Genomic DNA, 12,893 nt, shown 5'->3' with positions numbered 1-12,893 from the left:
GTATGTTTTTAGCTATAAAAACTACATTTACAAAATAAAATAAAAAAGGAGGGAAAATAACATAGAATTTGATCAGATGTTATTTTAGTTATTAGTAAGCTTTCCGTCTTCCATTTCCTTATTTCATTTCCTTGTTTTTTTGTGAAGAATTCAATTGAGAGAAAAATTATTTTAAGACAGCAAAGTAAAATAAAAACAAAAAACAGAAACGAATAAGAGAAATTGTAGATGCTCTAAAGGCCTTTGTAGATTTGTCAGGGCAAGGCCACAAAGAGTTAAATGTAGGATGTTCTTTATCCCCCTTAAAACAGAAGTATAAAACAATTGAAACAAGACCCCACCTTGATGTCACGTCCATGTCAAAACGCAGACAAATACCTTTCTCCCCTTTTCCTCCGTCCTCCCCCGGATGGTGGGCTTAGAGAGGGGACTGTCAGATTCACACAGCTAAGTGACTGCTTGCCACACTTTGCTGATCTTGCCCTCCCTTTGTGGATGTTGTTTTCTCTTGTCTTTTCTCTCGCTCTCTCTCTCTTTCTGTCTCTTTCCCTTGCCTTTCTCGCTTTACCTTGTTGTAGCCAAGGCTTTTCAAGCTGCTAGTTCGTCTTTGGGCATCCTGGAGGCACTGCAGAACCCACACAAACACACACACACACACACACACAAACTTGGACAGACACATGCACAACAGTAATAAGCCTTTTTTCCTAGTGTTTTTTCATGTTTCTTTTGCTTGTGGGAAGACATCTCTGCAGCTCTGATAACTATCAAGTAAGATTTCTCTTCATCTTTAAAAAAACAAAAAACGTACATCTTTGAGCTGGACCGACTGACCGCTGAAGGAAAACCTCACGGAGAAGGAGAGATGAGTGATTATCTGCTGGCGGAGGACAGGCCTTGCCGGACGTCCTAAGACGCAGATCTCCCTGTGATCCGCAAGGGGGGGAAAAAAAGCAAAGAAAAAAGAAAAAGCCCTGCGAACAATGGCGTGCACGTGAACTTCAGTGTGTGCGACCCTTTGGTGAGGGACACACACATGCGCCCGCTCAAACACAATAGCAGTTTTGGGAAAGAAGCTAAGGTTGAAAAAGAACAAGAAGACAGGGAAGAAAGGAGAAAAAGTCTTATTCGTTGGCGGGAGTGAGAGGTGGAGGACAGGGGAGGGCTCATGTACCCGAGAGAAGGCCTTTCACTGGGGCTGGAGGACAGGGGAGGAAAGACTGGCTCTCTGGCCTCTGGGCTGTCTCTCCTACAGCAGGTTGGCTGCTGGCAATTCAGTCTTAATGCCTGGGTAAGTGCTCAGCGCTATTACACACGCTGTTTTCACACTCCTATGGCCTTTTTAAAATCTTCTTTCTGCTTTTGTTAGACTGAGTAAGGATGCACTGTCATTTTGTCTGCCTCTGAGTTGCTTAAGAGATCAGTGTGTGCGTGTGTGTTTCATAAGGAAGAACTTAGAGATTGATTGATATGGCATTTGAAGATGTGTATGATGTACCTAGTTAAAGGTGAGGGTTTGGAAAGGAAGGGAAGTAATAATGTAAGGATTATATGAATGTTTCATTAGTGTTAATTTTACCCTGTTGGAGATTTTAAATTTGCATGTAAGAAAATAAGTTCTGTTGTTATGAACGTTTTCGTTATTGTTTTTTGCTTCCATGTAAATTTAATAAATTGATTAAAATGCATAAATGGTTATTTGTTAAATAATCCTTCTTTTAAACATTTTTATGGAGCTTTCGAATTCATTAGAAGCGGTGTAATTTTTTCTATCACTTGAGATATTTGATTTTGTGAACATATTTGTTTTTAAATGAAGGAAGTAGATAATTCAATATTGAGAACAGAGGAGGGAAGTTGCTATTTATATTTGTAATAGATGTTGTAGCGTCATTTGTTGTGTGTGTGAGTGAGTGGTGGGTGGATGAGGGTTGTTATAGTGACGGTGACATCATCATAGTTCCACAAGTTCTTCTGTCTCATTTCGAGTGCACTTTTACAAACAGCACACATTTGGCTGCATCTATTTCTTGCTCATTTGCACATTCTCGTACATAAACAAGCGTGGATGTTTTCTGCATTGTGTCCACTATGTTTGGATGCGAGCCATTGGCACGTACACTTCTCGAGTTCAAGTCCTTGGCTGCTTTTTTTTGCTTGCTCTGGAATTTCGCAGGCCTGAGAGCCCCTCTATCCATCATGAGGATGTCACACCCCCTGCGTCCCCCCCGTCCCCCAGCCCCACTACAGCTCATTAGAGCCCACAAGCTCCAGTGACAACTCATCATATCATGCCGTAAAGCGAAGTGAGGCGCTCGGGCCCTCGGGGGCCACAAGGTCGCCACCTTCACATTTTGTCTTTAAATTGCTCTGCAAGGTGCCACCAAGCGGAAATGCAGCGCCAATAGCTTTTTCCTGCTGCTGTCCGGCCCTCTGTCTTTCTCTTTCTCCTTGTGTCTCTACCACAGGCGTACCCAAATATCACTTATTTACCTTTAGTCTTATCGACTCGACTGATGTAAGATTTACTTCATATCAGGATTTTTAAATGGTAAATTCTAAATGACGGAATTGATTTTTTTTTTTTTTTATGACTAGGTTCTGCTCTTAAGTATTTTATTGTCTAATCTCCTTGAAATAATTTGTTTGTAAGGCTTACCCTTTAAAGCGATCAATATGAGATATTATTTCTCTTAAGTAACCATGTGTATTTTGTGAGTTTGAAAAGTTATGATTTTGTGATCATAATCACAAAAAAACGTTCTTAAGACGTATCTAAAGGTGTCATAAGTGTGTGAGTACACATTACTTTGTGAACGAAACAGGAAAAGAGAGGAAAGGACAGGATTTGATAGGCGCTGCATTGAAACGAATGTGACATGCTCTTCTAAGACAAACAGGCCTCTCCATTAAAACAGGCCAGGCTTTTGTAAGACCACCACTAGGGGTCACGACCCTAAACAGAAGCTGTCAATCTCATTGGTTTGGAGGGGGGTACGTATGTCTACAGATTTACTCGCGCACACACTCAATAGGTATGCTGACAGATTTGTTGACACATATTTTATTGTATTTATTTACCTCGTCCAAAGGCATCTCTTTACAAATTTGCTTATTTTCTCAGGAAATAACCACATCTAGAGATCTAGGTTTGTTATTATTATTATTATTATTTACCTGGTTATGTGAATTAGTCCTTTAGCCTTTTTTCTTCTGTCTATTCATAATGGTTGTGGTGGGAGGTATTGGCAAACGATTAAACAGGAAGTAGCCTGCTTTCTTTGCACATAATAGGGAAAAAAGACGCCCACATATTTTCTTTGTGTTCCTTGTGTGGGTTTATTGTGCGTCTCGCTGGACCTCCGTGTGTCAGTCTCCAAACTCAATGAGTTGTTTTAGAAGTAGGGTTTTAAAGAACGTGTATTCTGCGATTTGTTAGCGTCCGACAGTATGCGGTTGTCCGCGGCGGGTATGCACGGACGCGTACGTAGGTGGTCCGAGTTGCTAGAGACAATTAGCCGTGTGTGGAGGAACAGGGTAAAGCCATCATACAATAGCAATGGGGTCAATAGACCCAGATTTATTGTAAAGCTTTTCTTGAGACTGAAGACTTAATGGACTTGAATAGCACTCAGAAGGGGAATTGTTTGAAGAATGTGTTTTTGTATGCTGATTATCCATTGTGCCATGTTATTTTTGTCCTGCTGTGTGTCTTGTCCACAATGCATCATGGGGGGAAAAAAAATCAAGACAAAACAACCAGAAAAGTGCTTGCATGTTTTAAAATGAGACCTGAACACTGGTCCACTTTTTTTTATTAGTCATTTAGCAAGCGCATTTCTCCCAATGAGAACAAGCACAAGCTAAAGTAATTTCCATTTCCGCTATTCCGGTCTACCTCTTTTATTCTCAGGGTTTTTGCTGATCTGTTCAGGTAGAGACGCCACTGTAGCGAGCCGCGATAGCGTGCTGCGCTCCCCAGAAGCCAGTTAAACGGGATGCCCGGCTATTATTCGTGGGGCTGTGTGGCATTTGAAAGGAGTTCTGTTAGGCCCAGTGACTGTGATGTAAATCATTTGGCTTGTCTCTGGGTGAATGTGGCCGCTGTGGACTGCCATTTGGAGCTGTCCCTCAATGGAGAGGCTCTGGACAAAAGAACTCATTTAAATGGCTACTAAAGCCTTTCAGCACGGAGAGAATTGACAACATTCTTTCACATCATTACTGAGGGGGAGGTTATGGGGTAGCTTGCGGTGGAGGGGTGTGCAGCATCGGTCCCCTAATGGCAAACTCGTCAGCTGTTTGGCAACTGTCATCATCCCCGTCTGTTTTTCTTATGACAGGTCTTTCTTTTCTTTTTCTAAAAATGAGTTTTTTTTTATCTCTTTATGTGTTATCTCTCCTCTCATTGTTTTTCTCTGTGGCCGCGCGCTTTCCTTTTCCCATTTCTCTTTCTGTCTCCGCACAGTTTTCTGCTCTCAGGGGCCCTGAAAATGTCCCCAGAGCCCCTTTTCTTTCCCCAAGCAGCTCTGTTCAGTTCATTAATCTTTCATTGGGAATATGGCAGAGCGGAACGCCCCCAATGCTGAAAGTGGCCTCTCTCTGTGCCTCTTTCTCCCAGTTTAGAGGCCCTAGATGGACACTTCAACTCACACTTGGGCCCTGATGTCTTTCCCGTTTTGAAAGCTCAGATATTTTAGCCCTGACAGAAGGATGGCTTGTCTCTGCTTTTATAAAACATGTCGTGAGGTTCAGTGCCATTGTTTTTTTAACAACATCTCGAGTGCCGGATTTAAATTTGGAACGTTTTAAATAAAGACACTGGCCCCTCCATGCCCTCTCCGTCCCCTCGGATTGGCTGCAGGACATGCACAGCTGTCAATCAGAGACACGGACGCCTCAGAACGGGCATGTATGCGAACAACTCGGGGTGCTAGATGTTTCCTGTCAGTCGGCTCGGTTTGCGTCGATTTATACAGTGTCTAGCGGGAACAAATCCCTTTCCATGTGTGGCCCGTCAAATCTACACCACGGCAGTAATCTGGTTAGGTCGTGTGCACTGGGAATACACTAATGCCAGGCTATGCCTCAGCACCCCTCTGCTCGGCTGTAATCTTGGGTAATTGAAAATGGGGCCTGTGCCACTTAAGAACACAAAGAGCAGATTACATAGCTAAAACCAATTTGACCAAAATGCAGAAATGGATTTTCTCTCTTCCCCTCCCACCCCTCCACTCCTATCTTTTATAATGCAAACCTTTTCCAAAACCAGACCCTGAAGGAAGAGGGCGATGTGGGAAACCCAGAGAAAAAGGGAGGGAGGGTGTGCTTAGATTGGCTGTCATTTGGTATATTACGTGGTTTCTGCGAGTGCTTTTTGGGTCAGAGATGCGTAATGCAATCAGGCACTGTGTCTTTTATGTACCCAATGACTGTTTGAATCAATATTCTGCACCTCAGAAACTGTTTTTAATTACAAACCACACTGTCCTGAGATTTGGCTTGCAGATTGTGATGGACGCATTGTGTGTTTCTGCCCCAACCCAAACATGTATTAACGGCTTCTTCTTTTTCTTCCCACCCCCATCCCTCTATTTTTCTTGCCAGTCTAATAAGGTCCCTGTGGTACAGCACCCTCACCATGTGCACCCGCTCACACCTCTGATAACCTACAGCAATGAGCACTTCACGCCTGGGAACCCCCCTCCGCATCTACAGGGAGACGTGGACCCCAAAACAGGTACATATGCATGCACGTCTTCCTTTTAGAACATTAGAATTTTAGAACAGGCAGGATGAAACCCAAGGCTAAACTTCAGGCCTGGTTGGCTAAAAGCGTTGTCCCGGTTGCACTGAATGATCCCCCCGATTGCTCAGTCTGTACTGCTGCATTCACAGGTACCTGCTAAGATGCATCAGAGCGTTTTGGAGTCGTCTTGGCACTGGGCCAAGGTTGCGCCCCTCCTTTTGTGTGCATGTTGAGATGGAGCTGTTGACCTGGGTCAGTTAAGCCTGTGGAGCCACTTGACTTTTGGGAGATGTAGTCAGGGACCTTTTATACTTCACTGCGGGATCCCAAAGCAACTCTTGTTCTGATTCTGAGAAACAAAATTTCATTTCCCCCTCATATAATGAATCAATAAAAAATTATGACATATAAATCAGACAATTGGGGAGTCTAGATTTCCCAACCAGGATGAAAACTGAGCAGGGGGTTTACTGTACCAGGAAACTCTATTTGAAGGCTTATGTCGTATCTGTCAGGATTCTCATCTCACGACAAAACGATTTCTGTTGAGGTGTGATCTAATGTCATTTGGTGGTACGTTTCGAAATCAGATTATCAAACGGAAAGGTATTTTGCTCCTCTGCAACACTATACAGTCAAGCAGCTGCTCTTCAAAGCTGTCAACAACCTGCATGTTGATTTTTCGAGGGCTTTTTCTGCTCTCATAACAGACCTCATCACTAAGGGCCTCTTTAAAGACTCAGAGACTGTTTAATGTGCTGCTTAATGGCTCGCTTAATTGAGTTTAGAGTTTAATTAATTAACAAATTGTATAAAGACTGCTGCATACAGTGCCAGTGTGCTGTGGAGGCATTGTTTTCCTCCTCCTGCACAGCTACCATTAGCCACTAGTTGTAAAGTAGAGTATTTTATTTTTGTCAAACCAGATTTAGTATAGATTTTGAAGCAAGTAGACTAGATGGAAGTATATTAAGTCAATCCAAAGTCGGCTAGCTTGTTAACGTATGTTATTTTTAAACGGGTGACTGTTTTTGTTGACTCTTCTGTTTTAGGAATTGTTCTACCCATCATGTGTGATGTTTATAATATAGTTAAAGGCCATTAAAGCAATATTGAGACTGTTTCCGCACTTGAACAGACATCCGTGCCAATATGTCATTCTCTCTTAACACGTGCCACAGTGTTTGCGTTGTTGACTTGTGAACCTCAATTATCGCCCGTTGTTAATCCTCTGATTCGATAGACAAATGTGACAGGGCTCTGTATTTTTTTTTCTCTCCCCTGTGTGCCATACAACATCGTGGCTGCCTCCACACGCTTTGATCAGAACGTGTTATTTAGAGCTGTGCATGTGAGCTCAACCTCCTCCCTCTCCCACCTCCCTCTGATGTTGACTTTGTTCAATTGTGTATCTCACAAAGGATAAATTTAACACTTAAACTTCATCAGGGAATTTCTATGTCAGGACAAGAGCAGAAACATTTTCACACCGTTCACACACACACACACACACACACACACACACACACACACACACACACACACACACACACACACACACACACACACACACATATATATCTATCTCCATCTCTCTCTATCTCACAATCATTGTTCATTCTTTTCTTTGCATTTTTCATATTTCTCTTGCAGGAATCCCAAGGCCTCCACATCCTTCAGATATATCTCCCTACTACCCCCTGTCACCTGGCACTGTAGGCCAGATTCCCCATCCGCTAGGATGGTTAGTACCACAGTAAGCAGCCCAATTTTCTTCTTCTTCTCTTTTTTTGTGCTGTTATAAAATAATGGACTGTGGGTTCCAAAAGTCTGAGACCACAAAAGTGCCTTTTAAGATATATCAGATTTTTTAAAAAAAAACATGTTTTTAATATATATTATAAATGGAAATCTTAAATATATAAAAAAAATATTGAATAAAGTATGTTCTCAAAGTTTTTTTTATCTTTATTTCTTGGGTTGAATTCGATTTTGAATCTCAGACCCCAGATTTTAATTGTGAACTCTGACTTTTGACTCCATTTAAGCTTTGTTAAAATATATTGAATTTTGTCGTGTATTTTACATTTTTCAGACCTCTTGTCCACTTTGCCACGTGCTTCTGGGTATTTTATTTGCAGTTTGAAACTTTAGCCATCTTACAGCGCAAAAGCTAACTCATAACCTCAGTTTATAGATTCTAGAAAGGCACTGCTGGGGCCCACAGCAATGCACCCATGGCTTTCTTCATCCCCTAAACTCTAAATTGCCTCTGTGGCAAATGCTATTTTGCATGTCTCTGTATTGTTCAATTAGAGTAATGAACTGTGATTGCCAGTATTTTACCCACAATTCCACACGGGGGCTCTCCCCTGGTAACTCTTGTCAACACTTGTTAATATGACAAAAGGCTACAAATTAAGCTCTGTTAATTTAATGTTTTCTCACCGCGATCTAAATACCGAGAGAGGCCCCAAGCGCAGCCGCGGCCCTTTGGTTCTCTGCACTTTATTTTGGTATAAATTTACATTCATTATTGTTTGTCTTTGGATGTGTAGACCTCAATTAGCGTGATGGCTCCATTAAAGGGGCCGGTGCTTCGTCTTTAATTAGCACAACAAAACACCTAGTTTCAGCTCAGGGAGAGGGGCCTCCATCGACACCAAGCGCAGGGTTATGAAATTTAATTAGCCATTCCTATCAGATTTGTGGCATTCAAATTGTTCAGAGTTTGCTTCCCTTTGATCTGCGCTCTGCAATCCCCTAGATTTTTGTTCTGATCAAATGAGAATAAAGCCGCCTGCATAGAGTGTTTTTTTCTCTTTTTTCATCCCTTCCTTTACCTCTCTTTCTTCTTTTCCTAGGCAAGGTCAACCAGTTTACCCAATCACGACGGGAGGTTTCAGACACCCCTACCCAACTGCCCTCACTGTCAATGCGTCCATGTCAAGGTGAGTTGAGCCTTGGGAAGACCGACTCGCTGAGAATGCAAGCGTGATCTGTGAGCGTTGTCAAACTTCTCCCTTAAGGAGAGACAGCTCTTGTCTCAGTGTTCAAAAAGAAGACAGTCCCATGCGATCCGCTGCGTATTAAAATATTAATTGTTGTTATCATTTTATAATGAGACACCTGAAGAACGTTTCCCCCCACTGTCAATGTCTTCACGTCATAAGTAAAAGAATCTCTTCGTAAAAGTAAAAGTGCTGCAGATTTCAGCGGGCTGTTGTTGCTCTCTGAGCGAGAGCTTTGTGTGCCCCTTTGGGGTCTGGTTTAAGTGGCGATTTGGACACAAATGTCCCCAGGAGAGCAGTAATGGTTGAATGTGTGGGGGGATTGTGGGAAATGTGTGTGAGTGTATGTTTTTTTTAACTGTCATACTGATTGCTCCCTTGTGACTGTTACTCATCTGTTATGTGAGAAGTGGGAGGTGTTTGCTTTAGATGACAAATCTCTGTTTGCTTTGTTGCTTTTATGTCATTCAAACACAAACGCGAGATCCAATAGATCTTCATATGGTGGTCACCTTCTGCATTTACTTAGCCTTTCCCCCTAATCTGAAGCATATGATATTTTTTTTCACAATGATGATGAATGTGAAGATGATGATGATGATGATGATGATGGTGGTGGCGAGACTAGCCAGAGAGGCACAGAGACACATCTGGTTTATAGTTTCGAGAAATGGAGACCATCTCAAGCCCAGCCTGTGTCTCCAGACAGGGACAAACTCCTGTTTAATTGCAGCGTGATTGGAAAAGCAGCTCTGGAGGCCTGGTGAGCTTGGACCATAGGACGTTGATTGATAAATGTGAGCAGGGAATCAAGAGGAGGAGGGAGAAACAGGGAAAAGGGTTTGTGCACCCTTAAACACTGGCCTGGGTTTAAGCATGAAAAGCCTTGGAGAAGGTACTTCAGAGCTGACAGAATTTTTTTGTTTTTTGAGAGAGAGAATCATTTGCAAAACAATGATTATGTGGAACTGCATTTATGTTGTACAGTAAATGTACATTTTTAGTTTACACAGTATATTTCATCAAAACTAGGAGCATGGATTTTCATGGAAATCTATTTTACGTGAGAGTGTTCTACATTCATTCTGTTTGCGTGAGTGAATGAGGCCCTATCTCTCACTTGCATCTAGTATATTTTCATCATCCTCACGCAGTTTAAAGTGGTCAGGCCAAACATAATAGCTCTGAAACACAATATTTAGCTCCGCCGCAGCGATGATCTGAGTGCATTGGCAGCTGCTCTGCTTATGAGCACAGGGTCTTTGCAGCTGGTCCTGACTCTTAAAGGTCCATTTTTATTAAGCTGGCTTTGAAACCGAGGCCTCATACATTTGACACCAACAGCTTTCACTCTTGTGTGTGTTTTGTGTGTGTCATCTGTGCCCTGCCAAAGGCCTGGAATGAGCCTATTCTAGCTGCTCCACTGTCAGGCACCTGTGCAGGTCTGCAGCCTCTTGCTCAGACACTGGACCTTCGCTTAAGTGACAGCTGATTCTGTTCTAATGAGGCCTTTATATTGTGATCATCCTATTTCCAGTGCAGGCTAATTGAATTTTCTGAATGGGGGCTAGGGGGATTGGTGATGTGCTGGGGAAGAGCTAATGCGTTTTGATAATCTGTAATTGAATTAGCATAGATTAATAAGTGGTGGTCTTGTGTCTCTGCGGAGCGAAGGTGCTTTAGCATGTTTGTGTCAAAATCGTTGGCGTCTGCTGTCACCAGCCTCCTGTGCAAAAATAATAAGCACCAGGAAAAGGTTTCATTAATTGTGTTTATGCTTTTTCAATGAATAAAGAGGGCAAGAGAGAAATTCTGGCTTTCTCTGTCTGTGGACAGCAACTCCAGAAGGCCTTGGGATTAAGAGCAGCCCATATGTTGCCTGTCTTCGGTTTAGAGAGATTCTAATGGCCCTTTCTGCTGCCATTTATTATGCAGTTAGCACACGAGGCTTCATGTAGCGATCTGCTATTCACCCAGCCATCTAAAAAATACATTTCAGAGCACGAACGCCGCAGACTCGGATCCGGCAAATGAGCTACATTGTTTTAATAATGGGGTTGGAGTCGTACAGGTGTATCGGCCGTCCTTGGTGACGGGGAGGAAGTGTAGGCCTCTCGGCCCCTGCCCGCGCCTCCCCTTTGATATGTTCCTCCATCCGCACCTCCGCTCCAATCCCTTCTTTTTCTGCTGAGGAATAGTTAGCGAATGACAGACAGAGCGCACCGGCGGGGTCATTATACATTAAACAGGCGCCGAGGCCATCGCTCCGATTGGCAATTAAATGGCACTCACTGACACTCGGCTGGTTTGGAAGAAGATTGAGACATTGGACCCTGCAGGGGCCCTTCTCTGCACACCTCTGTCTCGCTCTTCCCTCAGCAGGGCTAAATTGGTGGTAGACACCGCTGCGTGCTGATGAGCCGAATGATGCCCGGCGCTTCAAAGGGATGGCCGTCATGTTTAAACCATAACCTGGGCCTCGCTATGGCAACAGCGGCACAGATGGGGGGGCGGTGCTGATGGGACAGTCAGGAAGAAAAAGGAGGGAACATTTTGACGACGGAACGGAGGAAATTTTAACAAGTATGCAAGGACAGAAAGAGAAAGAGAAAGAAAAAGGTGGGGGCTAATGATCACGGCACTGCAGCCACAACGCCGGTCCCCACTCAGTAGGAGCGGGCGGGTGGCCTGGGTGACATGGCACAAACACACGTGTGTCAGGGATAAAGGAAAGAGAGAATAGGAGAAGAGAGATTGGGGGGCAACAGTCCCCAGAGAGAACCTTCAACAGAAACTAGTTGTTCCTTGTGAGTTTACGCTCATCATTATATTCTGGCTCCAAGCCATATAGCCACACTCAAGCAGATAATGAGCTGTTTGAAAAAAAGAATTATCGCTTCTTCTTTTTTTTTTATCATCCTCCATTCTTTCTCTCAGATTTGTGTACGGACACACACAGCTGGGACGCACTGCACACACACACATGGGCACAGATATATTCCTTTGTATGCTCAGGAATTTATTCTGCTTTCCTACAGATCTTTACATAATGCCTAGGGGATGAAATTGTAAATAAGTCCTTCAATCAAGCAGGGGGACATTTTAAGTGTACGATGCAAGAAATTAATCAATTATTAAATATTCCCAAAAAATGAGTAGTATGAAATCACAATATTTTATAATATATTTGATCAAAATGTAGTTCTCCACCTCAGAAATGACTTGTTTTTGTAAGGCTGTGTGGGTATTCCAGTGTTGATGTTTAAAAAACAACATAAAAAGTATATTATTTACTTAATATTTTGGTCATTATTATTTATTATTTGAACAAATCTGAAAAAATCGGAATCAAAATATAATAACTTTTTTTTTGTTTTAGCTTGCAATGCATCACATTTCAAAGCTAAAATACCGGAAACAAACGTTTCTGAGCTTTGTTTCATGTTGCGAGAGTTCCAAATCTTGGATTTGTCACTTCCCTTCTCCCACATAACAGATGTATAAGGTGTTGCATTGTGTTTGTATCTGCTGTGATGTTAAGTCTTTAGCTCATATTCAGTTTTTTACACTGTGAATGTGTGTATATCCATCCATCATTTCACCGGTGTCCACTCTGACGATTTACACAGTCTTCTCTCCTCCAGGTTCCCACATCATATGGTGCCACCCCACCACAGTTTGCACGCCACAGGAATCCCCCACCCAGCCATCGTCACACCCAATGTCAAGCAGGAGTCCTCTCACAGTGACATCGGATCCCTCAACAGCACGTAAGTTCACTTTTACACTTTTCCATTCCCTATTAATCCGTCAAGTCGGTATGCATACGCTAACATCTCATCCCTCCCTTTCGCAGGAAACATCAGGATGCGAAAAAGGAGGAGGAAAAAAAGAAGCAGCCACACATAAAGAAACCTCTGAACGCGTTCATGCTTTACATGAAGGAAATGAGAGCCAAAGTGGTGGCAGAGTGCACACTGAAAGAGAGCGCAGCTATCAACCAGATCCTAGGCCGAAGGGTGAGCGTCTCACACACACAACCAGGCCAAAGCATTATGCGAAACGGCAGCAGACTGTCTCAACTACTAAGACCACAGATTGCAGTGTTGTCGGTGGTGGAAAAACACTGCTTA

General features: G+C 42.9%; 1 protein-coding gene across 17 annotated transcripts in view; it reads left to right on the top strand.

The window, feature by feature from the left end:
• Nucleotides 1–12,893, top strand: part of tcf7l2 (transcription factor 7 like 2) — an 86,241-nt gene that overhangs the window by 64,103 nt on the left and 9,245 nt on the right. For 12 of the 17 annotated variants that reach the window (XM_089122233.1, XM_089122238.1, XM_089122237.1 and 9 more), the window contains 5 exons: nt 5,608–5,740; nt 7,403–7,505; nt 8,614–8,700; nt 12,390–12,530; nt 12,617–12,779. In XM_089122233.1, the coding sequence (XP_088978359.1) occupies nt 5,608–5,740; nt 7,403–7,505; nt 8,614–8,700; nt 12,390–12,530; nt 12,617–12,779 (627 nt within the window). The remainder of the gene's footprint in view (nt 1–5,607; nt 5,741–7,402; nt 7,506–8,613; nt 8,701–12,389; nt 12,531–12,616; nt 12,780–12,893) is intronic. The other 5 variants (XM_089122235.1, XM_039665045.2, XM_039665059.2 and 2 more) reach the window with 1 other exon arrangement.

Source organism: Pimephales promelas, chromosome 17, assembly GCF_988280905.1.
Source record: "Pimephales promelas chromosome 17, fPimPro1.hap1.1, whole genome shotgun sequence".
Taxonomy (NCBI): Eukaryota; Metazoa; Chordata; class Actinopteri; order Cypriniformes; family Leuciscidae; genus Pimephales; species Pimephales promelas.
The sequence above is the reverse complement of the archived record's forward strand: the minus strand, read 5'-3'. Positions and strand labels throughout refer to the sequence as shown.